Below are 27,113 nucleotides of genomic sequence, written 5' to 3'. Positions count from 1 at the left end.
CTGTAAAATACCGCTAAGAGAAGACCTAAATAAATGGAGAGAGAGAGACCTTACTCATGGGTTGGAAGATTCAACTTTTTTAGGATGTCAATTCTCCCCAAATTGATTTATAAAATCAAAGCAATCCCTATGATAATCCCAGTTTGCATTTTTTTTTTAGAAATTAAGAAGCTGATGTTATACTTCATATGAAAATGCAAAGTACCTAGAATAGCCAAGATAACTTAGAAAAAGAAAGAATTAGAGGACCATCACTACCTACTTCAAGACTTACAAAGCCAGAGTAATCAAGACAGTGTGGTATTGGCATCAAAAAAGACAAAAAGACAACAAATAACAAGTGTTGGCGAGGATGTGGAGAAAAGGGAACCCTCATGCACTGTTGGTGGGAATGTAAATTGGTGAAGTCACTACAGAAAATAGTATGGAAGTTCCTCAAAAAATTAAAAATAGAACTACCATATGATCCAGTAATTCCACTTCTGGATATTTTCCCAAAGAAAACAAAAACTATTTTGAAAAGATATATGCACCCTATGTTCATTGCAGCATTATTCACAATAGCCAAGATATGGAAGCAACCTAAGTCCCCACTGACAGATGAATGGATAAAGAAGATGTGATATACACAATGGAATATTAGCCATAAAAAAGAATAAAACCTTGCCATTTGCAACAACAGGTATGGACCTAGAGGGTACCATGCTAAGTGAAGTAAGTCAGACAGAGAAAGACAAATACTGTGTGATTTCACTTATATGTGGAATCTAAAAAACAAGACAAGTGAACAAACAAAACAAAAAAAAACCAAAAAAAGAGTCATAGATACAGAGAACAAACAGGTGGCTGCCAGAAGGGACGGGGGTGGGAGGATAAGTGAAATAGGTGAGGGAAATGAAGAGGTAAACACACAAAAAAAAGACAAATAGATCAATGAAACTGAATAGAGAATACAGAATTAGACCCACACAGATATGGACAGTTTATTTTTGACAAAGGTGCAAAGATAGTTCAGTGGAAAAAGGATAATACTTTTAATAAATAATGCTGCCTCAGTTAGATATCCATATGGGAAAAAAAGAACTCCAATCCATACCTTGCACTATATACAAAAATTAATTCAAAGGAGATCACAGGCCTAAATATAAAACTTAAAACTATAAAACTTATAGAAGAAAACTCCGGAGAAAACCTTTGCAATCTTCAGTTAGACAAAGATTCCTTAGATACGACATTAAAGCACAATCTATAAGAACAAATTGATAATTTAAACCTTTCAAAAATAAACTTATGCTCTACAAAAGACACTTAAGAGAATAAAAGGTAGCCCAAAGACTGGGAGAAAATATTTGTAGGTCATATATGTAATAAAGTGCTTGTGTTCAGAATATTTTGAAAACTCTTAAAACTCAGTAATAAGAAAATGACGCAATTTTTAAAAATGGAAAAAAGATTTGCATTGACACTTAACCAAAGAAGATACACATAAGGCAAACAGGCATATTAAAAGATGTTCAACATGGTCAATCATCAGAGAAATGCAAATTATAATTACACATGTATTAGAAAGCCTGAAGTTAGAAAGATAGACCATACTACTACCACACATGTATTAGAAAGCCTGAAGTTAGAAAGATAGACCGTAACAAGTGTTGTCGAGGATGAGGAGAAGCTGGAACTCTTCCACCTGCTGCTGGGAAAGTAAAATAGTACAGTGTAGAAAACAGTTTAGCAATTTCTTAAAAAGTTAAGTTTACACCTACCACAATAGCCAGTCATTCTACTCCTAGGTGTGATATAAGGGAACCGAAATCATATGTCCAAACATAGACTTGTAAATGAACATTCATTACAGCTCTACTTGTAGGAGCTCCAAACTGGAAACAACCCAAATGTTTATTGTAGGTGAACAGATAAACTCCTACATAGTCACATCCCATATTCAGTGGGAACACGAAATAGTAGAGTCACTTTGGAAAACAGCTTGGCAGTTTCTTACAAAGCTGAATATACACTTAACGTGATTCAGCAATCCCATTCCTACATATTTATGCAAGAAAAATTAAAACATGTTTCATATGAAAATCTGTGCTTAAACATTTATAGCAGCTTTATAATTGCCTCAAACTGGAAACAACACAAATGTATTTCAGTGGATAAAGAGATAACAAAGTATGGTACATCCATACAATGGAATACCACTCAGCAATAAAAATGTACAAACTACTGACATACACAACATAGATGAAACTCAAATGCATTATGCTAAGTGAAAGAAATCAGAAAATGCTACATACTAAATGATTCAATTTATGATACAGTGGAAAAGGCAGAATTGTAGGTATAGAAAACAAACTATATAAATCTGTGTTTAGGAGCACCCTGGGCTCACCTCTATCATCTAACGCATCACTGTGTTGTACTTTCCCATTTTTCTTGTGTCCCTCAATAATCTATTGCCCTAGGCCTAGAGCTTAGCACTGTGGTTGGTACAGTGCTACCACTGAAATTCTTATTGCTTGCAGTATTGCCCTGCTCTGGGACATGAATTAAGAGAATACTTCTGGCTCTCTTCCAGGCACTCCCCTCTGCAAAGGATGAGTAATTCGTGGGGTAAAGAGGCTATCCCCACCCAAAGCCTAGACTGCCCCTCTTCTGGAGTCTAGACCATGTTCAGGGTGCCTGTACCCCTGGAATTTACTGCCCAAACAATGCCAGGTTCTGCATGAGCCTCTTTCCCAGCTTTCTCTGGAGGGCAGAGAAATGGGTGCTAATATGGGCACCCCTAGACCTGAAAGGTGGACAAGGCATGGCGCTTTGCAGGATAATGGGCAGAACTTGCATGTGGCTTGGCGTATCCACACTATGTATGCAAGGCCCCTCTCAGTGATGTAAGTGGGAGCCAGAAATGGGGTGGAAAGGGCTGGGAAAGGACTGGAGATCAGCTCTCCCCATAGTACCATATTCTAGCTGTGTTTCCAGGTATTCCAAGGAGTCCAAGAATCCTGAATGTGAAACTGGACTTCTTGATCATTATGACGGTACATTTGTCCAGGTAGGAGAAAAGAACGTAGCTTATTCAACAATTTGTTACCTTGATGTAAAAATTTAAACATTTAAACATATGGTTTGTGGGTCTCTATTTGTACTTTTACCCAGGGCCTGCAAATGTTAGGGGCAGGCCTAACCACGGGAATAAAGATTACAAAAATAGATGACGTTACTTTGTGACTATAGGTTGTACATTTTATAAAATTACTGCTATGGAATGAGTGGGGCTTCATGTCTTCAGCCCTCACAGAAGGAACGTTCAGTGGTGCAATTTCATTTTAATCTCTTTTTGCCCCCACTTTGTTCACGTTAACCCTTTTAGAATTTCCTCAAGTAGCAATCTTCTTTCAGTGTTAATAATCCTAACAGAAAATTCTCTCACTTTACCCAGCTCTCCTACTAAAATACACTCCATGAATTGGCTCATTGCTGCTCTAACCATTTCCTTCCCCAGATCTGGAGCTGGTGTTGCTCAAGGGAAACGGAGGCACAGAGCTCGGAAATGATTAAGCTCCTCAGTTCCCAAGCAAAAGTTCAGAGGAATCTCCATTCGGGATTCCGCTGGGGGTCCCTGGGTACCCGGGATCTGCGGGGAGGCGCGGGGCGTCCCGGGGAAGCCGACGCTGAGGAGACGGGCTCCCTCAGATCCCCCTCTAGGAGATCCTAGAGATACAGGAGAGTCCTGGGACAAGTAAGGAGCCGCTGCACCCGAGGGCAAAAGCCGAGGTTTCGCTCACCTGGGCCGGCAGCTTGACGTCGCCTTAGTAACCACAACTTCCGGCCCCAAACCGGAAGCCCGAGAAGTTGCTCTTCGGAAAGTGCACCCGCCGCCACGGGGGTGGGGAGACTCGGCTCCTTGGGCTGGCAGAGAGCGACAGTTCCGTGGGGACCCGTCAGCAGCCCCTGAGGACTCGCAAAAGAACCCAGTGCGACTCTTGTCCTTGGACTGGGTGCCATGGACGCCTTCATCCGCTTCACCAACCAGACCCAGGGCCGGGACCGACTCTTCAGGTGAGTCTGGTGCCCGCGGCCTCTAGCCCTTCCCCGTCCCTCAACCCGGTACAAGGTTCCCTGTTCTCCGGCATCCGGAGAAGGAGGTAGTAGCCCAGTGGACGACAGCAGGAAGGACGCTGCCGGCTCCCGGAGGGAGTGTGGTCATGGAGCCCCTCCTCACCCTAAATTCAGTGGGGCTGGGCCGAACGCACTGCGTCCGGTCCCGAGCCTCGTGCCCCAAAGTCCCGCAGCCGCTTCGGGGTCGCTGGCAGTGTTAAACCAGCCGACGAACCCTCCTCTCCTAACCTGAGAAAGACTGGGTTTTCTCCGCCCAGCATTCTTCCGAGGAATTATTTAAGAGAAACTCTGGGTTGACATTTATGACTAGCGAAGCCAACACTTGTATTTATCTCCCATTCTTGTCCCGTCTATCTCATTGAGATAGCGCATGTGAAATAGTTTTGTGAACTGTAAAATACAGTGTGGAGAGCCTCAGAAAGAACTGACTGCACCTCTAAGGTACACGAAAATATTAAAGAGATTGCGGCTTTAATACTAATTCATAATGTTGCTTTTAGGAATTTGGTTGAGTCTTGCTCAATAATAAGAAATTAGTCACAGTTGCAGTTTTATTTAAGAGTTTTTCCTTCTTCTGGGTGTGCAAGTGCTAATACACACAGATCAATAGTAGCCCCAATAATTATGAGACTTTTGGAAGCGGACTTAATGCCAGACGTTGTTCTCAGTGTGTTACAACTATTAACCCATTTAACCCTCAACACGACCCTATTAGGTTAAATTCTCTAAATCATCCCCATTTCTGTGAAATGGGGAAACTGAAGCAGAAGGAGGTTAATAGGGACTAAGTGACTGAATTGAGAGATTTAAAACCACACAGTTGACTCGGGGCCCACTTCTTTAACTACCAAGCCATACTATCTTTCTAATTAATTTGATAGATTTTCAAAATGGTTGCATTATATACAAACTTCATTAAAATAGAAGCCTACAAATCCAATGTACTTAGAATGTACCCTGCAAATTTTATCAGTGAGGTTGGTTAATAAATAATTGTTTAGGGGAATTCCCTGGCGTTCCAGTGGTTAGGACTCCGCACTTCCACTGCAGAGGGCACGGGTTCGATCCCTGGTCAAGGAACTAGGATCCCACATGCTGTGTGGTGTGGCAAAAATAAAAAAATAAATAAATAATTGTTTAGGATATACCTATTCAGCAAGATGTGAGATCTCTAGTATTCATTTCCTAATCCTCTTGGTGATCTATAGCTTCTTTGAACACACTAGCATTCAGAAAATAATGCCTTGTGTTTGGACGCATCCTATTATTAGACCAGATCTGAAAAAGGGGGATTCATTGACCTGACCAGCTGAGCCCTGTATCCAGGAAGCATACTTAAAAGAGAAGGAGAGATTGTTTCTTTTTACTTCATGCACAATAACAAGTTCACCATTTTGGAAAATGTGCTATATTTTTATTGAGAATAATATTTATAGCATAAAGGGATTCAAATGTGGTTACAGGACAGTAGGAAACAGGCATCTACCTACTTTATTTACTAGACTGCCATATACATTTAGATGTTTATGTGATACAGAATTTTTTATTTGTTATGTTTCTGTTGGTAAGGCATTGCTATTTGTACTCATGACAATAATCACTATTGAATATTTAGTATTATTAAACAGGAGTCTGTATTTTATATAAAATACTAATTAGTTTTGAAAGACAAATCTGTACTTATTTATGTATTGATGTGTATTTGGTCCTTTTATAAAAAGTTAAGCAATACGCAAATGGTGGACTTCTCATTTGGCTCTGGTTTGAGTGTGTGACCTGCCACATAAGTAGTTGGTAAAAAAATTTCCTTTTAGAAATCTGAAAATCTTTTAGAAATTTACACTGGAAGAAATAAAGAATATGGATCTTTGCACACTTAACATGAGGTCGATTTTTGTGCAGTTTACTGCTTTGACTATATCCATTTCTCTGTGCCAGCAAGAGGCCTTCTGAAGAGCTGTTCACTGTATTATTGCAGAGTTCTCTTTCATTACCTTTGTGTTGCATTTCCATGACATGTTCTACCCTTTAGCCCTGTGGAGTGACTGTTGCAGAATTTTGCTCTTGTAAGAGCTGCTACATGAGAAATTGTCTTGGAAACTTTGCTTTTAGCAGGACATGTTTCTCCTTCCCCTACTTCATGAGTCAAATTTTATTTGGTTTGTAAATCGTTCTCCTCATTTTTTTTCCATTTCAGAGCCACTCAGTACACATGCATGTTGCTTAGATATTTGTTAGAGCCTAAAGCTGACAAACAGGAGGTTGTTATGAAGCTCAAGAAACTGGAGTCCAGTGTGAGCACTGGCCGTAAATGTAAGTACCCTGTCCCTTGAGGGACAGTGGCTCCTGGTTTAGAATCCTCAGACCTTGTAATTCACAAAATATTTCCTAGGTCACGATTTCCTAGTCAATCAACTTTATTGATGAAGTTCACCAGTAAGGCTGCCCTCATGGAACGACAGGCCAAAAGGATTGAATGTTTTGCTACACACCATTCACAAACACCCTCCTATGTTCACATTTGGTGCTACATCATATCTTTCTGCTTAATCGTAACCAGTGAGACATACAATGTGTTAGTTCACCTTTAGTTCTTAGAATCACAAAATGTTCTGGCAATCTTTGACATGAGCTTCTGGCTCCTGGGAACCCTCGAAGAATAGAATAGCTATATCCTTGACCCCCTGCCTTTTTCCCTTCTCTTAACGGATTGCTAGAGGAAATGGATGGATACATTTTCTTAAGTCATTTGTGGGATTGTTTCATGTTAATGCCAAAAAGTGGTCAGTGTTTTGTACTCATTTAATTCACTTTGAGTACCTGCTTCATATAGATATAGTCCTGAGCTTTATGGGAGAACTAAGATCACATGGTATAACGATCTAATATTTAGTACCAAATATGTTGGTTGGGGTAGAGAAAAAGAAAGATGTTTGGAGGAGGTGGAACTTGAGGTGTGGCAAGAGAGAAGGATTAGGAGAACATTCTTGAAGGGTGGTTTCCTCTAGTGGAGGCTCAGGACTGTTCTGGGCAAACCATTGTATTGAGGATCAATGAGAAAACTAGTTTGATGGAGACAAGACTTACATTGTCAAGCAGAGGGACGGGAAGGAGCTTTTCTGGATGGCTTGGAAAGCCAAGATTAGAAGTTCTCAGGCTCTTTGGAATGTTGGAGCTCAAAGGTCCTTTAAAGATCACTAGTCTCTGAAGTCTAGAAAGGACTTACCCAAGGTCACTAAGTTAGTGCAACAGCCAGAACTGGAAACCAAGATTATTCATTACATATTTTGTGTCATTTTTGATAAAATAATACAAAACATTTTTCTGAGATCATAAGTTTCCTGAGGGTAGCTACTTCTGAACGTTTGCTGAGTCTAAGATATAGTCACTTAGGGAAAGTAGTTCTTTTGTATCCTCCATAATGTTTAGGACTATAACTTATTCTGAGAAGGTGCTCAGTAAATATTTATTGATTGATGCATCCCTGATTAATTGAGTTACATGCTCAGATAAAGGACATGCCCTTGCAATGGTTGATTTAATTGAACTAGGAGTCACATATGACAGTATTATTAGTTGTGTTATCCAGTAAATCGTACCATCTCTACTTTGTCTTTTTGACAGTAGGGAGCCAAAGGGGCTTTGGACCAGAGAAATGGCAGTATGATAATGGTATTTTTTTTTAAAGCAATCTTTTAACTGGAAAGTAAGTACAGTGTAAGGTATCAGACTCTCCAAAAGAATGTTGCATCTGGAGTTCATGTAATTTGCAGTACCTTCCTTCTAAAGAAGTGTAGCTGGTGATATTCATATGTAACAATCCACACTTATGATTGACCTTTGCCTAAAGTGTGTAGTAAGTCATTGATAATGTAGTCATTGAAATGGAGGCAATAAGTTAAAAGAGTCACTGTCTTTTTTACATTCCAGGATCATTTTAGGTGTCCTTAACATACTGTACAGTCCTCCTTTCCTGAGCAAAGACTGAGCCTCAGAGGACGGTCAGTTGTTAAAAAAAACAGTGCTGACCTCTCACCCTGATACAGGGATTCTGCCTGTAAAATCCTGTTACATACTGATTAAATAACTGTTAACTCTTGTGGGTTCTTCTTGCAGGGTTCAGACTAGGCAATGTGGTACATGCTGTACAGACGATTCAGCAGAGCATTCATGCCACTGACCTAGTGCCCCGCATCTGCCTAATATTAGCCAGCCTGAACCGTGTGATTTATTTCATCTGTGACACCATCCTTTTTGTGAGGAGCGTAGGGCTCGCCTCTGGCATTAACAAAGAGAAATGGCGAATGTGGGCTGCACGCCATTACTACTATTCTCTTCTGCTGAGCCTGGTCAGGGATCTGTATGAAATCTCCCTGCAGATGGAACAGGTTGCACACGACAGAGCAAAGAAGGAGGAATCACCATCCCAGGATCCTCTTGTGTATAGCGTGGCTGATGAGGAAACAGAATGGCTCCAGTCCTTTCTTCTTCTCTTATTCCGATCTCTGAAGAAGCATCCTCCCTTGCTCCTGGACACAGTGAAGAACTTCTGTGATATCCTGAACCCTTTGGACCAGCTGGGGATCTATAAGTCCAATCCTGGCATCATAGGCCTTGGAGGTCTCGTGTCCTCTATAGCAGGCATCATCACTGTGGCGTATCCTCAGATGAAACTGAAGACCCGCTGAGGTGGTTTCAGGCTGAAGACTAGTACCTGCTTTGAAGACAACCTTTTAGTGAAATGGACATTTGCATTAGGCACAGCCATGTCATACTGTGCTTACAGACTTAGTCACATGAGCACTGAGTGACCTGTGATGTGAACAGAGGTGGGGCCAAGAACGGTGGAGGGAAGAACGTGAAGGTTTATGTGTTTTCTAGAGTGCTGGAGTGACTTCTGAATTTCTGAGTATTTTTCCTTCATCTAACATTTATCGAGCATCTCTTACGTGCATATTAGGAACTTAGTGGTTGCTGAATGGATAAAAATTAAGAGAAAAATTGAAAAAGATCCAAACTAACAAGTGGACACTAATATAAGCGACTTTTGGGCCATGTGCCTCACTACTTTTGCCCAACTACAGTAGGTCTGATACACACCCTCTCTCAGATTTAGTAGAGGCCCCTTATTCTCTGATCAGTTATCCCACTTCCTCCATAGCTACCAGTGCCAGGATGGAGGAGAGCTGGGTTTATAGCCTCTTAACTTGGCTTTTACATCACTGCACTCCTGTCTTTCCTCTGTCCAGTAGTAAAATCAGAAGTGCATCAGGTACCTTCATGGTATAAATTGTGTCTTTAGGTAGCGCAGTAAGGAAACAAAAAATCAGAAGCAGATAGAAAGGACTTGAGGTAAAAATAATGTGGAAAGTTACAGTTGGTGCCTGCAGGTTTCCCTGTGACAGATGAGGAGACTTGAGGTTAAAACTGAGGACAGAACCTCATTTCTCTGACTCCCAATCCAGTGCTCTTTCCATATTTCACTGCCTTCCTGATTGAGTGGAAGTGCAAGACTCTCCAGAATCCTGTGCGAAAAGCCTTTTTTAGAACCTTTGTTGGTCAGTGGTTTATATTCTATTCTACAAAAATTAAAACTATATCTAGATCCACCAGCAGGATTGTTTTATTTAAAACCATATAACATTTTGGACACTTACACGTTAATTTTCATCCAAATTTGTGCAGTTAGGAAATTTCACGAATACGATGAAATTCCACTATATTCGACAATAAATCAGAGTTCATATTTGTAGGGTGGTTGGGGGAGGTGGAGAAGAGCAGTAAGGGGCAAGAGAAGAGGACAGTAGAACGATGAGTCGATGCCACTTACTCGTGTTCTTCTCATCTTGGATGTTGGGTTCTTATTTGTGATTACAGATCCTCTTAATTTGAGGCAAGTGAGGTAGAGAAATAGGGTACCATCAGGTAAGAGGTCAGTGTCAGTCCTGCCAGTAAAGCCATCTGACAGGACTGGATGGAAAGGAGAAAAGAAATGTGCACTAAGTAAATTTCCCATAAATGTGATTGAGATTCTTAAAAAGTAGACTCAGGTCCTTGGCTCTCTATTTTTAAAGTGTCCAATCAAGATATGGGATTTGAGAAAGAACATTTCAGGAATTTTAAGAGAAATAAAAGCTGCTAGATCAGGGCAAATAAAAAATTTAACTATTTTTGCTTTGTCCAGATCTTCTACTGTAATAAATTATGTCTAATTTATAGACAAAATTTATTCATGTATCTGTGAATGTGTTCTGGGAATGGAGGAGAGTTAAAAATAAGGTGATCCAAAGATAATCAGAGTCTACACAGTTGGTAGAGTGAGTTCTGGTAAAATAAGCTCTTGGCTGGAAGATCCAAGCTCAGGAAAAGGATGAAGGAAGATTTAAATGTAGAACGTCCAGGTTGAAAGAGACCTCTAAGACAATCTCATCCAGACTGCTAGCCAGGAGAGGGTCCTCTATATCATCCCTGTCAGTGGTGCTTTTGATCCTGCCTGGAGAAGTTGGCCTTGAATCTGTGATGGCATTTTACAGTGGTGTCCATCTTGGTAGTTTTGTCCTCTGCAAGTTAGGGTGGGTGGTGGAGAGCTTGGGAAATGCCACCTCTTCTAGAGTTTGTGAAAACCTAAATGGTGCCCTGCTACCTCCTTCCCTGTGCATCTTTGTCCTTTATAACTAACCATCCCCACCTCCAGGCCTCCACATTCATTCATGAGGGATTCTAAAAACCAAGGACATTTCTTTTTTTTTCTTCCAGTTTTACTGAGATATAATTGACACAGTACTGTGTAAGTTCAAGGTGTACAGCATAATGATTTGACTTACATACATCATGAAATGATTACCACAGTAAGTTTAGTGAACATCGATCATCTCATATAGATACAAAATTAAAGAAATAGAAAAAAATTTTTTTTTCCTTGTGGTGAGAACGCTTAGGGTTTACTCTCAACAACTTTCATAAATAACATAAAGCAGTGTTAATTATATTTATCATGTTGTACATTACATCCCTAGTACTTATGTGTCTTTTTTTAAAAAATTTATTTATTTATTTATATTTTATTTTTGGCTGTGTTGGGTCTTCATTTCTGTGTGAGGGCTTTCTCCAGTTGCGGAGACCGGGGGCCACTCTTCATCGTGGTGCGTGAGCCTCTCACCGTCGCGGCCTCTCCCATTGCGGAGCACAGGCTCCAGACGCGCAGGGTCCAAACGCGCAGGCTCAGTAGTTGTGGCTCACAGGCTTAGTCGCTCCGCGGCATGTGGGATCTTCCCAGACCAGGGCTCGAACCCGTGTCCCCTGCATTGGCAGGCAGACTCTTAACCACTGCACCACCAGGGAAGCCCACTTATGTGTCTTATAACTGGAAGTTTGTACTTTTTGACTGCCTTCATCTAATTTCCCCTCTCCCCACCCACTGCCTCTGGTAACCACAAATTTGATCTCTTTTTCTATGAGTTTGTTTTTGAAGTAAAGGTGACCTACAGCACAATGTTAGTTCCTGGTGCACGACATAGTTATTCAATATTTCTGTACATTTCAAAATGATCACCATGATAAATCTAGGTACCAGCTGTCAACAGACAAAGATACTATATATTTATTATATTCCCCATGCTGTACATTTCATACCTGTGACACAATTATTTTGTAACTGTAAGAAGTCTGTACCTCTTAATCTCCCTCACCTATTTCTCTCCTCCCCGCACATCCCCACCCCAAATGGTAGGTATTCTTACTAAGTGTATTTTTTGTTTTCTTTTTTCTTTTTTTTAAATTGAAATATAGTTGATTTACAATACTGTGTTAGTTTCAGGTGTACAGCAAAGTGATTCAGTGATATATATGTATTTTTTAGACTATTTATTTTCCATTTTAGGTTATTACAAACCTAATATTTTTGTAGTTACTACAAAAGATATTGAATATAGTTCCCTATGCTATACAGTAAATCTTTGTTTATCTATTTTATGTATAGTAATTTGTATCTGTTAATCCCATGCTCCTAATTTATCCCTACCCCCCTTCCCCTTTGGTAACCATAAGTTTGTTTTCTATGTCTGTGAGTCTGTTTCTGTTTTGTATATAGATTTGTTTGTATTATTTTTTAGATTCCACATGTAAGTGATATAATATTTGTCCAGAGACATTTCTAATAGATGTATGGGCCAGCACATTGACAACTGAACATTGTTGCCTGAGAATTTGTTTATTCAACAACGAATGCTTGAGTGCCATTCTTAGATTTGTTTGGGATCCATTTGTGCACAAGATGACCAAGGTCCCTGTGCTCATGTGGTAGTTGGACGGGGTTGGGAGGGCCATGTAGGGTTGGGGAAGAAAACAAGGTAACTATGTCCTTCAAGCTGCTGCTGGAAAGTGGACCCTTCCTGAGGGACTCCCTTAGACCTTTTCACTACTTCTCACCTCTCACCCACATCCTGGACGCCCAGCTGAAGCGGCCAAAGAACGAGCTTTGTCAACAGAGCTTTCAGACACAGACCCTGTATGCCCTCTGGCCCAAAGCCACGGCTTCAAAATCTTAACATTGCCCTTTGGCCCAGGGTACTCTCTCGACACAGCCTCACAGATAATTTGTCCTGAACCTTGAAGTGAGGTGAGGGCTGAGGCCACTTTTTTTAGATACTTCTCTTCCTCTCCATTACTGTCATATTTTAAAAGCCCAGGTTGGATCAATAAGTATTAAATATATCACATATTTATTACTCCTTTTGGAGACTCTGCTTGACTCTTTCCTCCCTCTCCTGCTTTATCAGTATCCTAGATACAGGATTGATACAAAGGATCTACCACAAATAGATCCTTTGGGGACTTCCCTGGTGGTGCAGTGGTTAAGAATCTGCCTGCCTATGCAGGGGACACAGGTTTGAGCCCTGGTCTGGGAAGATCCCACATGCCGTGAAGCAACTAAGCCCGTGCGCCACAACTACTGAGCCTGCGCTCTAGAGCCCCCGAGCCACAACTACTGAGCCTGCGCGCCACAACTACTGAAGCCCGCCCACCTAGAGCCTGAGCTCCGCAACAAGAGAAGCCACCGCAATGAGAAGCACGCGCACTGCAACAAAGAGGAGCCCCCGCTCAACAGAACTAGAGAAAGCCCGTGCGCAGCAGCGAAGACCCAATGCAGCCAAAAATAAAAACAAAAAAAACCCAAATAGATCCTTTGTATCAGTCTCCCCACTCCCTGCCTCTTTCTCCTATTGCCCACAGTATACAACTTAGCAGAGAGTCAACACTAGATATGATTCTACAAAAAATAAGGAAAAAAAGTTTTGTCCTATCACCCATTTTAATTAAAAAGCCCTTATTAGACAATCTGAAAACGATGGCTGAAAACCACAGCCTCCATCATCTTTGAAGCCAGGAATTAGCACCTGGGCTAATCAGGAGCCTGATTCATCGCTAAGGAAGGGATGAGAGGTGATAGGTGGTTGTCTGGATGCTGTTGATCAGTAACAGAACCTTGGTCAACATTGTCTCTTTTCCAAACTTGACAAAATCCAGTTGGCTTTCCCACTGCATATTCTGGTGGCATCTTAGACCAGGTAGAGTTCAATAAACTTTCTTGAAATCCAGGATTTTGCAGAGATTGAAATTGCTCCCTCAAAGCCTAGATTGTCAAGGAGTAAACCACAGCTCTGGTTCTCTTCTTCACTGAGAGCAATTCATCTTCATAATCAAAGACTAATACATTCAGGTAAACTGTGTTCCTGTGTCGGTTTAAATCTTACTGTTCAAAATTCATTCTTGATAGTAAAAAATAAGGATGAGGGAAATGGGTTGAAAACGGTTCCGTAGGACCCTCTAATGGAAAAGGAGCCAAAGATTATAAAACTTTAGAGCTTATGAGTTTAATGACATATATCCCAACATCTTCTTTCTGGAAAACAGTTTCTTGAGAACTGGGGGCCAGAAATATGTTACAGAACAGCTATCTCATGGAATAATAACTCCTTTGAGTCTGGTTTCCTACAGCTGTGCAATCTAACTCCTACTTGGCTAAACCTCCTTACAGAAGTTAAGATATGCCCAGGGGACGCTAGGTCAAATAACCATGACCCAGCTTTCTCTTCCTCTCTGCCCTCCTCTAGCTGGGAGGTGTTAGTAGCTTTGCTCAAGACTCCCCAGAGCAACTGGAATTGTTTCCACCGGAGGAGACGCTCTGCAGCCCGGGCTCCGTGGGACTGAGGTGGCATCAGCTGGAGTGAGTGTGGGGATCCTGGGACAACATTACCTGGTTTGTTTCTGAGAATTAAAGAAGTTGAGGGTAAGGGTCTTCTGGGAATTTTACTGAGGATGAAGAGGCCTGCAGGGAAACCACTAAGGGAGAGATTATTCAGGGTGAATGACCAAGAGTGTAGAGTAGATATTCTGGGGCCACTAGTTTTCCAGAACAGAGCTGAAATTGCTGGTTTTAAGAATGATTACTTTCTCCTCTGGTTGAGCACAGAGGGAATGACTGACAGATTTGCTTGTTTAAAAAGAGGAATTAATGCAGAACTTTTTCATTTAAAAAAAAAAGAGAGGCTAAATCTGAAACTTTGTTCATCTCTTTTGGACCCTCATCTAAGAGCTCCTAAACTTCATCTACAATCTCTTATCTCTTAAAGCTACTTTCATTTTTTATTTCTTACCCTGAATCCTTATAAGAAACTATGGTCTTGACAAGTGGGCTGCGGGACAACTCATTCCTATGGGACTCTAAGGACTGGCCACTTGTCTGTGACATTCATCCTCCAAATACCTTCTCTTCAGGGAACTTGAGTTCCCAGACAGCCTGGGCCCCCCTGATGGCCATGAGAGGTAGGGGACTGACCCTGTGGATCTCAGGCTGAGGACTTTCTCATGGACCTGGAACCCTCTGCTTTGCAGCTTGAAGAGCTCCGATGGCAGTTAACAAGGGTCCCACCTTGCTGGATGAAGACCGCCCTGTAAGTAACTTGGGCTTATATGAGACAGTGGACAACTCTGTGGGGAGGAAGGAGGTGGGAGGAGAAGTTCAGGGGGCTTAGAGCAAGATATGTCTAGATTATATTCGTAATTCATTGACCATTATGTCTTAGTTATTCTTGCCCTCACTACCTTTTGCAGAAGGCTGTTAGAGAATGTGAGGGGGAAAAAAGACGTCTATTAAAAACTAAGTACCTTGGAGAAAAAGCACAGAAAAATTAGCTGGGAGGGGAAGGAGAGGAAGGGAACTACTATATTCTAAAGCCTGAAACAGAAGCCCATGCTTTGTCCACCCAGGCGAAATGTATATTCGGGACGGAGCCTCTGCATTTTGTAACTCCAGAGGCTTCTTGTATGGTGCAGTCTATGTAAATGGCACCTCTTAGAGTTACACGGTGCACATTATGTATGTGGGAAGGGGTTAGAGGGGCAGTGTGTCCAGTTTGTGTGTCTGACCTGGTTTTCAGTGTGACTCAGAGTGGTTTGACACGTTTAGGTGTACTGATGCCTCCTGGCAAGGCCTCTCTAATTTAGGTACAGTTCAAATAGTGAAACTTAAAAATTGTGAACCCATATAATACCCATCTTGTCCCAAGTTAGGCTTTAACCTCTGTACTAGGAATCGCCATGTTAAGTTTTTTATTGGATCATAGAACACAGAGAGGCATAAAATGGTCAAGTGCATAGTTAAGAGGTATCGATAGTTTACTGCTGTCCCAGGACCTCTCTCCTTCTTTGGCTTTGCCTAAAACAACTCCTGAAGGTTCTGTCCCAAATGTTAAAGAAATGTTTTCTTGTTTACAGTCATAATCTTTTTCTAGTTCAAATTTCAAACTCACCTGCAAGACCAAAAGCTGAAATATTGTAGCTTGCTGTCTAGTGTACATCAGGTCTCCTTGATGGGTCTTCTAACTCAGCCGCCTACAAACAGAAGAAGCTAGGTCCTCACCTTTAGAGCAGAACTATGCAACAGTGCATATTCAAAGCTACAGAAAGAGCTCGAATATCTGAGTCAGACCTGGGATGTTTATGTGGAGAATTCTTAATATTCCTAAGAACAAACAGAAAAATATAATACCCTTCACTAGCCCCAGCAACCATAATCCATGGACAATTGTGCCTCATCCTCACCCCATTCATTCCCCAACCTTGTGTTATTTTGAAGCAAATCTCAGACATGCTGTTTCAGGCCTGAGTTGGCCTGGCAGTGCCACTTACTAGCTGTGTGATCTTGGGTAAGTCACTTCACATCTCTGAGTCTTTGTCTCACTGGCAAAGTGCTGGAGATAATGCTGACCTCAGAGTGTCGCTGTTAGAATTAAATGAGGTCATATCACGAAAGCACCCCAATCAGTGCCTGGAGCATAACGGCACTGAGTAAATGTTGTTACCCTCTGCAGGATTAGAATCCACTTTTTTTTTTTGTTTGTTTTTACCTCAAAGATCAGTGTTTCTCTGCTAAGATTCTTCAGTGATCTAAAGTTTAATTAAGTGCCTGCTGTTGAGGTTAGAATGCATTAATAAGAGCACAGCACCCCAATAACGAGAGGTGATGGTTTCACTATACCCCACACACTCAGACCACACCTGGAACGCTGTCTTCAAGTCTGAGTGCTATATTTTTCAGAAAGGCGATGTCAAACTGTAGTGTGTGCAGAGGGAGGGAATCAGCAGATCAGGGCGCTGAGCTGTTTGTAAGCTAAGTAAGGAACTACAGCTACTTAGAATGGAGAAGGGACTGCTAAAGGGAGAAATATTTGTCTTCAAGTGTGTGAAAGGCCAGCCCATGAATGATGAAACAGATTTCCTCAGTATTGTTCCACAGGGCAGAGAGTGGAGCGGATTTCAGCTCAGCCACGCTGTCCAACAAGGGGCATAGGCCACTCTATGAGGGGTGAGCTCCATGCAAGGAGACGTCCAAATACAAGCCTCCCAGAGGGACTGTGGGAAGCACTCTTGCTACAGAGGCCCCTAGAGGCCTAAGATTCTGTGATTCCGTGCGGTTGGGCAGATCTAAACTTAACACCTTAGGTGCAGCCCTGACTGTGATTCACCTATTCAACTAACATTACTGTGCAGGCTTTAGGTTAGGCCCTGGAGATACAGAGATGACAGTCTCCTGGGAGAGAGCCAAGTACACACATGATCAAGACGAGCACCATGTATGAGTACGGAAACAACCCAGGGAGGGAAGTGGTGGCTTCTGATGTGAAGGGGGAGAGTCAGGAAGCTTCACACAAGAAGCGATGCTCAAGCCGTGTCTTGAGGGAGTGACATTTTGCCAGACGGAAGGGGCTGTGGGAGGGAAGGGGAGCATCCTAGGCAGTGGGACAAGCACTGGAGGCAGGGAGGCAGTCTCCCAAAAAGACCAGAAAGATGTTCAGATGAAGCTACCAATCCAAGGTGGGCTCAAACTCCAGGCAGGTGCGCCGACACACTTGCTCCTACCATTAAGTTTAAGTGGGGTGGCTACGGGGAGGGGGGGTGCCCTGGAGGCCAGAGTTTGCCCAGTAGCTCTCCAGAGCCAGGATTGTGACCAGGAGAGCATGGCAGCCTGGCTCTTGTTTTCGCTGTGGGGCCTCCAGAGACCTCTCTAGTCTGGGCTCCTCCTAGGTCACTTGGACCCAGGCCAGCCCTAATGGGCTCCATGGCCCTGGGGCTGCCTCCCCAGGAGGTGGGAGGAGGAGGTGGGATGGCTTCAATACCTGCTTTCCTTCCGCTCCAGGAGCAGGAGAACGTGCTTCAGCGGGTCCTGCAGCTGCCGGTGGTGAGCAGCACCTGTGAGTGCTTCCAGAAGACTTACACCAGCACCAAGGAAGCCCACCCCCTGGTGACCTCTGTATGCAGTGCGTACGAGAAGGGCGTGCAGAGCGCCACCAGCTTGGCAGCCTGGAGCATGGAGCCGGTGGTCCGAAGGCTGTCCACCCAGTGTGAGTCCTCGTGGCGCTCGGAGGCTGCCTGCCTGTTCACTGATGCTCACTGCCTGCCTGCCGGTCTTTTGTCCGTCTATCAGCCTGTTTGATAGCTTGCTTGTCTGTCTGCCTTTTTGTTTGTCTGACTGCCTTCCTGACTATCTACATCCCATTACATAGTCTTTTCATCTACAGATATAGATGATATAAATATAGATGTAGATATAGATATAGGTCTCTTCTCATCTATAGACGCCTCATCTGTAGCCCAGCTGGCATTTTCCTAGGATGACAATGATGGGCCACATAATTGGCAGGAGAAGGGGTGGGCAGAGCTATGAGGGCGGTGGTGGGAGTGGGGGCCCATGGCAGACCAGACACCCACTTTGGCTCCAAATCCAGCAGCAGCAGCAGGAACTAGCAGAGTCTGGCACAGAGGCAGAGGCAGTGGGCACTAGGGCTAGCCTGGCAGGGATGGGGGGAGAGGAGGGAGAGGGGAAGCCCTCTGGGTCCAGCAGCTGATAGTACCGGCCCCATGACAGGCAGGGGCAGCAGAGAGCTACCAGTCAGGGCCCTGAAGGTGAGGACAACTTACCAGACCTGCCCCTGTTCAAATTGTTCTGCCCCATCGGAAAATATGGTCTCCACAGCACGGCTCTTGACAGGGCTGAGGGAAATTCCAGAAGTCTAGGACCTTCCACAGTCCTGATTACAGAGTTATGGGTATCTGAGGATTTGGCACAGCAAACGGGAGAGGACAGATATAAAGAAGACCTGGGCCTGGGTCCACCTCCCTGCCTGCAAACTCCTTAAATAATTTCCCTGGGTCTCATTTTTGCCCAATCGGAAGTCAGCCAAGTCATCTGGGCTCTCTGCTGCTTGAGAATTTTGTGAAGAAACCTAGGATATCTGGAGAAAGAAAATATGAAAGAGAATATATAGATATCCTTTAAAACTGTGATCTCCATGGTCATGTCTGCAGAGCTGATGTCCTCGGCAGCCCCTGGGCAGTATCTCCCGGGAACATTTGCATCCTCTGGCACTTGCCCCTTTCTCTTCCCTGTGACCCTCTTCCCAGTGTTGACCATCTCACTCCTAGAGGTGAAAAGGAAGGGCCATGGACTATCTGGAACTCTAGAACAGCCTTACACCTCTAGAATTAAGCAGTGCCAGGCCTGCTCCCACCCTAGGGCCCGGCTGCCCCTCCACCCTGACACCTCTGGTCTCCCCCCTTATGTTCACCCAGCGCTCACCCAAAGAGGGGTTGTAGGAGGAGGAGAGAACAGGATCTGTTGGTGATTCACAAAGGTTCTGTCACTTCCTCCTCACGACAACCCTGCAAGGTTTGTCCACATTAATCCACATTTTACAAGTGAGGAACTTGAGGCTCAGCCAGGTTGTGACCTGCCTGAAGCTACACTGCAGATGCAGGTGCTGGGCTTTGAGTGCAGATCTGCATGACTCCAGAGCTCCTGCTCAGAGGGAAAACATCCTGCTCTCAAGGAGTCACAGTGGATGGTGGCTAAAGGTGGCAGAGGGCCCTAGGTTCCCAGATGCTTTGGGGGTAGCAGGGCTGGGGGTTTTGAGGGCTCCAAGGTGCCTTCCTTGGCACAGAGGCCCCTGCTGGGCTCTCACAGTGGGGGCAGGGCTCACCCGACCATGGCCTTTTGCTTCCAGTCATAGCTGCCAACGAGCTGGCCTGCCGAGGCCTGGACCACCTGGAGGAAAAGATCCCGGCCCTCCAGTATCCTCCTGAAAAGGTGAGCCCCTCCCCTCTTCTCTAAGGCTCCCCACATTCTGTTGTCACTGCCTCCCAGTTGAGGAGAGGGCACGAGCCCATGATGCATAAATGTGAGTCTTTTGTTTCTGTGGCAAATGCCTTCCAAGGCTGGTGGCAGCTGCCTGTCCCTAAGACCACACGATGGGCTTCTTCCTCTCCCTGTGGGGCCAGATGAAGGCAGGCTTTCTGAAACCAGCAGGCACAGCCCAGAGGCAAACTCAAACAGGAGCTTGGGGTAGGGCCCACTGCTTCTGATTCCCTGCTCTTTGGCCTGCATTGGACTGTTTGGTGACTACAGCCACCTAAGATCATGGGTCACACTCGTCAGATCCCAGGATTGCAGTCCCATGTCCTCAAGATCCAACACTTTATGGACCATGAGAATGAAAATGTCACTTCACCTGGATAGCTATTCATTGGGCATTTGCCATGGTAAGGGCCATGTCTGGTGCTTTGGGGGAATAAGTTGCACTCTCAGACGCCATCCATCTCACTGGCAAACTACCACCCATCTCACAGACATTTACTGAGCCCTACCCTATGACAGGGGTCATGACATATGATTTAGAGAGCCCTCTCATTTAATCCTCTTGTCAACCCTCTGGTATAGGGGTGGGTATCCCCATTTTACAGATGAGAAAACTAGTGACTTCCCCCTGACCACACAGCCTTAAGTGGAGGCCACATGAGAGCAGGTCTATTTGGCCCTGAGGCCTTTGCTCTTCACTTATTTTTCCAGATAAACGGCAACGTCTTTGTCACAGAGGAGCTCCTAAGGCAAAGGAGAGAAAGTCGTTATTTCAATGCAGAACCTGTAGGAAGATCAACCATATCTATAAGTCCACATAAGTGCAGATAGGAATGTGAGCAATGTTCTGAGGGCAAGACAGCAGACAGTAGAGGAATTTGGAAGAGGAGATGCCTTGTGTGCATGAGGTGTTATCAAGGAGGTGGACTTTGGGGGGCATTCTTGAAGGATGGTTAGGATCTTGACAGGTAGAAACGGGGTGCAAAGAAGCCAGGAGATCTAAGTGGTTGGCACAGGAAGGACTGGAGCCCTTTTCCTTTTAAGTTCGGCTTAATCAAGCTGCCCAAATATTGGTGCCAGTCCCCTTTAAATGAGGCTTTCCTGAAGCTGGGCTCAGGGTCTGCCAGATCCACATGCCTGACTTCCCTCCCCACTTCCTCCAGATCGCTTCTGAGCTGAAGGACACCATCTCTACCCGCCTTCGCAGTGCCAGGAACAGCATCAGTGTGCCCATCGCCAGCACTTCAGACAAAGTCCTAGGGGCCGCTCTGGCTGGCTGTGAGCTCGCCTGGGGGATGGTCAAAGACACTGCCGAATTTGCTGCCAACACCCGAGCTGGCCAGCTAGCCTCTGGAGGGGCCGACTTGGCCTTGGGTGGTGTTGAGAAGGTGGTAGAGTTCCTCCTCCCTCCAGCCAAGGAAGAGTCAGGTATCTGCCATTAGGGGGCCTGGGGAGTGAGTTGGCCACCCATGCTGCTTGGGAATTAGGAAGAGGCAGCCAGGGCTCATCTAGCCCCTGCTCTGGAACAGGGATGGCCCAGCAAGATTTTCAGATGGATCCATCCTCACCTAGCCCTCTTCTCCCGATTTTTAAGTGGAGAAAGTGAGTTGCCCAAATCACCAGCGAGCTTGTGGTGGAGCTAGGATGACCACTTTCCAACCCTAGACACAACCCAGCTTTGCCCAGCGCCTTTCTGATCAGCTTTCCTTTCCTTCCCCTCACAAAATCCTACCTAGCCCCTGCTCCAGGACACCAGCATGCCCAGAAACCTCCCGGGGCCAAGCCGGGCCTCGTGAGCAGGGTTGGGACCCTGGCCAACACTCTCTCTCAACACACCTTCCAGACCACAGCCCGGGCGCTGAAACAGGGCCAGGCCCTGGCCATGTGGATCCCAGGTGTGGCGCCCCTGGTGAGTGTCTGCCCTGAGCTCTGACTGACCCACGGCCTGGGAACCCTGTCTGTGGGCCTCCTGGTCCTTCCCATCCCCTACCCAATTCTGCTTCCTGTCCTAGGAACTTCCTCTCTTCCAGCCTGGGCGGGGACTTTAGGTCTAAGGACAAGGGGCCTTAGGTGGGGTGGTGGGCTAGTCCTCTAGGATGCAAGGGGAGAGGGCAGGCCTGCTTGTTAGGGTGGTCCTACCCCCCACCCTCTTCTGTCTCTCCCATTCTCCCTCTGAGTCCCCCCCCACCCCCCCAAGCCTTCATCCTCCCAAGTGGGCCCTCCCACTTGTGAGGAAGCAGAGACCCCCCCATCTGCCCTCTAGGCACTAGGGAGTGTCATCTGTAAATAAGCAAGGCACAAAACCCATTCTGTTGGGAAGAGAGCCCCAGCTGGGCTGTGTCTCTGACTGCCCCCAGGGTTCTGGTTTCCCTTCTAGAGGCTTCTAATTTGCATCCCACTGCACCCAAGGTAAAGCTGCCTTTTCTAGGCCCAGATAGGGCTTACTCCCCACCACACCCCACCTCCACCTCTCTGTGTATTTTAGCAGAGATAGCCTGGATTTTTTTCATAGGAACTTTAGTAAGAAACTAAGCCCTCCCACCCCCCCACAAAAAAAAGGAAATAAAAGCATTAACGCATAAATGTCAGCAAACAAGATAACCACTTTTCAGCCATCAAGAGGGTGGTACTTTTAAAAGCATCCTCAGGCCTGGCTCATTCATTCAAGCAGATGTTTGCTGAGAACCTACTATGTGCCAGGTTCTGTAGCTCCAGTAGGGATACAGGAGTAGTAGTTCTCCTCTGTCACCTGCACTGGGGGCCCACTTCCCCATGGGGGCTAGACTAACCGCTGCGCCCTGGCCTAGCCCCTAGTGGGTGGGGACCACTGTACAGCACAGCCTCAGACACCACCGTTCATATAGAAAATAATGGTGTCCCAGGGACTTCCCTGGCCGTCCAGTGGTTAGGACCTTGCCTTCCAATGCAGTGGATGTGGGTTCGATCCCTGGTCAGGGAGCTAAGATCCCACATGCCTTGCAGCCAAAAGACCAAACATAAAACAGAAGCAATATTGTAACAAATTCAATAAAGACTTTAAAAATGGTCCACATCAAAAAAAAAAATCTTAAAAAGAAAATAATGGTGTCCCCTAAGGATGTATAACAAGGAGACTCTGTGGGGTTCCCTAGGGGTTTGAAATGAGCCAAGCTGTGCCCCAGGGGACACCAGCCCACCTACCCAGGTCAGTTTCCTCCCATGGGATCCTCTAGCCCACTTGATTTTTTTCACTCTTTAAAAGGTCTGCAAGGAGTATGTAGTAAAGCTAAACATACATATCCCCTATGACTCAGCAATTCCACACGACAGAAATAAGAGCTTATGTCCCCCAAAGACACACCGGAAATGTTCCTATCAGCTTTATCCTTAGCCAAGAACTGGAAATAACACAAATGTCCATCAACAGTAGAATGGGTATATTGTGGTATATTTATTCAGTAGAATATGACACAGAAATGAAAAAGGAGGAACTACTCTGACACTCAGTAATATGGATGAATCTCACAACATAACGTTGAACAAAAGCTATTCATGAAAGAAAACACGTTGTGTGAGTCCATTTACAAATGAGAAAAATCAATGCATGGTGATAGAGGCCAGAATGTGGTCACCCTTAGGCGGTACTGACTGGGTGAGGGGCACAGGGAGTCTTCTGGGGTGTCGAAAATGGTCTATATCTTGATCTGTAATGGTCACACAGGTGTGTGTTTCTAAAAATTCCCAGAGCTGTATACTAAAGCTTGTACACCTTAGTGGGTGTAAGTTACCACTCCATAAAAAGTTTGAAGAACAGTCTGCTGGGGCCAGGCCCTGCTTGCCTCCCCCAACCCTGACCCTGGGGGGTGAGGGGCTTTGCCTGCTGGGGCTGCCCAGCCTCTGGCAGGGGCTGTGAAACCAGCAGCCCGCCACCTTCCCGCCCTCAGAGCAGCTTGGCCCAGTGGGGCGCATCGGCAGCCATACAGGTGGTGTCCCGGCGGTCGAGCGAGGTGCGGGTGCCCTGGCTGCACAACCTCACCGCCACCCGGGAGGAGGACCACAATGACCAGATGGACACAGAGGGGGAGGAGACAGAGGTGGAGGAGGAGGAATCAGAGACGGAGGAGAACAAGCTCAGTGAGGTAAGGGAGAGAGCAGAAGCCGAGTGGGATTCAGGAACCTGGAGGTCCCACAGCCCACCGAGGGGGTGAGAAGCAGAGGCCCTGGGTGAAACAAGGGTCTTTGCCCCCAGGCCCAGGAATGCAGTACATGGGTGCAGTGCTCTTCACCTCACCCCCAAATGCCCAGCTAACAAAGTTCTCTCAGAGGATCCTCACAACAACCCCATAAAATAGGCAGGACAGAGATTGTCATCCCCATTTTGCAGATGAAGAAACTGAGGTTCAGAGAGCAGAAGTGACCTGCCCAAGAGCCAGGCTAATAGTTTTTTCAATTTGGTATCCACGTTCTTTCCCCTCTAGCTCTGGGGATGGTGAGGAGAGGGGAAGGGTCAGGGGAGTTGCTGAGGAGGCACTGACCTTGCTCTGGCCCCCAGGGAGCAGCCCTGCCTGGCCCACAAGGCCTCCTGGGCGGTGTGGCGCACACCCTGCAGAAGGCCCTCCAGTGCACCATCTCGGTTGTGACGTGGGCGCCTGCGGCTGTGCTGGGCACGGCAGAGTGGTTGCTGCATCTCATGCCAGCCCGTGCTGTCTCCTCCACCAAGGGCAGGGCCATGTCCCTGTCTGATGCCCTGAAGGGCGTTACTGACAACGTCGTGGACACGGTGGTGCACTATGTGCCGGTGAGTCCCCCTACCCTTCCGGCTACCCCTACCCCTCTCCCCCCCAAAGGACAGATAAAGCAGATTTGACTGAAGGGGCTGCAGCTGCCCTCCCTTCCCCAGTCTCTGATCCTCAGTGCCCCAGAAACATTTTGACATACTATGGCCTTGACTGGGGGCCTTCATAGCCCCAAAAGTACAGAGACCTGTGGGCTTGGCCTGAGACCTTTCCCCACATCTGTCCTTCCCACCTGCTGCTGGGGAGGTCACCCACCATTAATCTGGGGGTCCCAGTGGCCAAGTCCTCACCCCTCAGCTCCCAACTGAAGGACCTGGCAGGTTTGCATGCTGCTCCCTGGGAAAGGGTTGCAGGGAGGCTTCCAGGGCACCCTGCGGGGTCAGCTCTGTTCCAGGGGACAGCAGCTGCCCCCATGCTAATTCCAACACCTGTCACCAACAGGAAAACCCCAAGGAGTGCCAGTACTATCACTTTGGGGGTCCCTGGGTCCCTTTCCAGAGCAAGTTACAGGTTGAGCAGTCAGTAGGAGGGCTGGTCAGGGCAGGAGGCCCCTTAGAGCTGAGGGTTGAGGGAGGCTGTGAGGGTAGTGGAGGAATGGGTTACTCAGCCACTCACTCTCACCAAGAGGCATGGCAGGGGTCTTGGCAGCCAGCTTGTTCACCTTGGGCCCAAAACAGAGCCAGGCGTGGGTACCCTGACCCAGGCAAGGGCAAGGTGCAGGTCCAAGGAAGAGTCAGGAAAGCCACTGACCTCCCACTGAGGAACCTCCGAGGGAGACCCGAGGGGTCCAGAAACTTTAGAGGGTGGCTGTCTGCCTTGCATTGGGGGTCTGGACTGTGCACACTGTCAGGAAGGGCAGGACCTAAGCGGTCTCCCCCCGCACCCTCCATCCCTGTCCCACACCCCGGCCTCTGCTCTCCGGACGGCCGCCCCCGGGAGGCGTGGCCGCGAGGGCCACAGAGGAGGCAGTGGTGGGAGGCGCAGGGACGAGGGCCAAGGCGGGGTCCTAACGTGGTTGCCGGCCCCCAGCTCCCCAGGCTGTCGCTGATGGAGCCCGAGAGCGAATTCCGGGAGATCGACAACCCGCCTGCCGAGGCCGAGAGCCCAGAGGCGGAGCGCAGGGGGTCCGGGGCGCCGCCCGCCGGCTCGGAGCCCGCGTCGCGCCCCGCGCCGTCCCGCGGCAGCCTGCGCAGCGCTCGGGGCCCGGGCGCGGAGGACCGGGTGGACACGGCCGCCGCGCCGCGCACCGCCTTGCCGGCCATGCCCCGCGATAAGCCCGCGCGCAGGGTCAGCGACAGCTTCTTCCGGCCCAGCGTCATGGAGCCCATCCTGGGCCGCACACAGTACAGCCAGCTGCGCAAGAAGAGCTGAGCCCGCTGTCCCCATTGCCCTCCCGCCCCGGCCCGCGGCCCTGCCCCGGCCGAGGGCTGGGGCCGCTGTCTCCTGCAAACAAACAGAACCTACACGTCCAAATGAGCGTTGACTTCTTCCAAGTAGTCCCCTTGGGCCCCGAGCCTCGTTCCAAGGATGCTGCCAAGGCACACATCATCTTCTGAGCATCCTTTTTGGGCTTAGCCGTCAGAGCCCATTTTTGAGAAGCATCAGACTAGCAGTTTGCTTTAATTCTATGCCTTGTTGTTTTTACCAAAAGATTAATTGCCTAACTTGACCTCGCACTTCTTTCACCAAATTTGTGGCCAAGTGACATTTAACTGTTTCCAGTATTTACATCCATCCTCTGTAGACAAATATTTGCCACCAGTGAACGTGTCACCACCCTAAAGGTTCAAGCAGTAGATCCTGGCACATTTTTAAGCCCTGAATGCAGAGATTCCTCTGAGTATACAGGCTCTCAGAAGACTACTTTGAGGGGAACAGCAATCAGGTGCAAAAGCTCTTGAGTGTTTATATACATATGAGCATCACTTTCTGAGTACCCCACGCTCTTCACAGGCTGTCCTGGCCTGTGCTCTGTAGCGCCACCTTCCTGTTCACAGCTACATTTCCATTTGCACCCTTACTGCTTTCCACCTGCATGTTCACCCTTCCGTCCACCTCTCGAATGCTGGCGCCCCCAGTGCTGGGAGACAGTGGTGATCGTTTGTTATACAGTATAGACCATATATTTGGACTCTATAGCCACAGTTCATTCCAAGCCCTATTTTTGAAAATGTTAATATTTGGTACATTTGGAAATGCATACATATAAGTTAAAAATTCAAACACTACCAAAGGATGTGTGCCTTCCTCCCTGAGTTCCCCGGTTTCTCTTCCCCAAAGCAATCATGGTGCCAGTCTCTTCTGTATCTTTCCGATTACGGACTGTGCATGTACAGGCACATGTGTATATACTCCCCACTGTTTACACAAGCTGTGGGAGGTTATACTCAGTGCTTTTTTCACTCAGCAATATATCTTAGAAATCTCTTTTGTATCAGTATCATAAATCCTCCTTGCTCTTTTTAACAGCCACACAGTAAGTGCTTCATAATATAGATGTGCTATGTTTGATTAAACTAGTGCCT

At 46.3% G+C, this 27,113-nt stretch overlaps 2 protein-coding genes across 5 annotated transcripts; both read left to right on the top strand.

Annotated features, from left to right (window-relative positions):
- The first annotated feature begins 3,859 nt into the window (after window positions 1-3,859).
- On the top strand, window positions 3,860-9,731 carry PEX11A (peroxisomal biogenesis factor 11 alpha). 2 transcript variants are annotated; one of them, XM_068557659.1, is made up of 3 exons: window positions 3,906-4,062; window positions 6,320-6,435; window positions 8,239-9,731. In XM_068557659.1, the coding sequence occupies exons 1-3, from the start codon at window positions 4,007-4,009 to the stop codon at window positions 8,808-8,810; spliced, it is 744 nt and encodes a 247-aa protein (XP_068413760.1). In that variant the 5' UTR covers window positions 3,906-4,006; the 3' UTR covers window positions 8,811-9,731. The 2 variants fall into 2 exon arrangements, with proteins under 2 accessions (XP_068413767.1, XP_068413760.1); XM_068557666.1 differs by lacking the exon at window positions 6,320-6,435 and having other exon boundaries at window positions 3,860-4,062.
- On the top strand, window positions 4,000-27,113 carry PLIN1 (perilipin 1). Of its 3 annotated transcripts, none has more exons than XM_068557639.1 (10): window positions 4,000-4,062; window positions 14,235-14,347; window positions 15,016-15,074; window positions 17,819-18,023; window positions 19,683-19,765; window positions 20,977-21,241; window positions 21,550-21,722; window positions 23,737-23,931; window positions 24,345-24,590; window positions 25,618-27,113. In XM_068557639.1, the coding sequence occupies exons 3-10, from the start codon at window positions 15,030-15,032 to the stop codon at window positions 25,957-25,959; spliced, it is 1,554 nt and encodes a 517-aa protein (XP_068413740.1). In that variant the 5' UTR covers window positions 4,000-4,062; window positions 14,235-14,347; window positions 15,016-15,029; the 3' UTR covers window positions 25,960-27,113. The 3 variants fall into 3 exon arrangements, with proteins under 3 accessions (XP_068413740.1, XP_068413747.1, XP_068413733.1); XM_068557646.1 differs by lacking the exon at window positions 4,000-4,062 and adding an exon at window positions 13,219-13,840; XM_068557632.1 differs by lacking the exons at window positions 4,000-4,062; window positions 14,235-14,347; window positions 15,016-15,074 and having other exon boundaries at window positions 17,732-18,023.

The sequence above is a fragment of the Eschrichtius robustus genome, chromosome 1 (genome assembly GCF_028021215.1).
Source record: "Eschrichtius robustus isolate mEscRob2 chromosome 1, mEscRob2.pri, whole genome shotgun sequence".
Taxonomy (NCBI): domain Eukaryota; kingdom Metazoa; phylum Chordata; class Mammalia; order Artiodactyla; family Eschrichtiidae; genus Eschrichtius; species Eschrichtius robustus.
The sequence above is the reverse complement of the archived record's forward strand: the minus strand, read 5'-3'. Positions and strand labels throughout refer to the sequence as shown.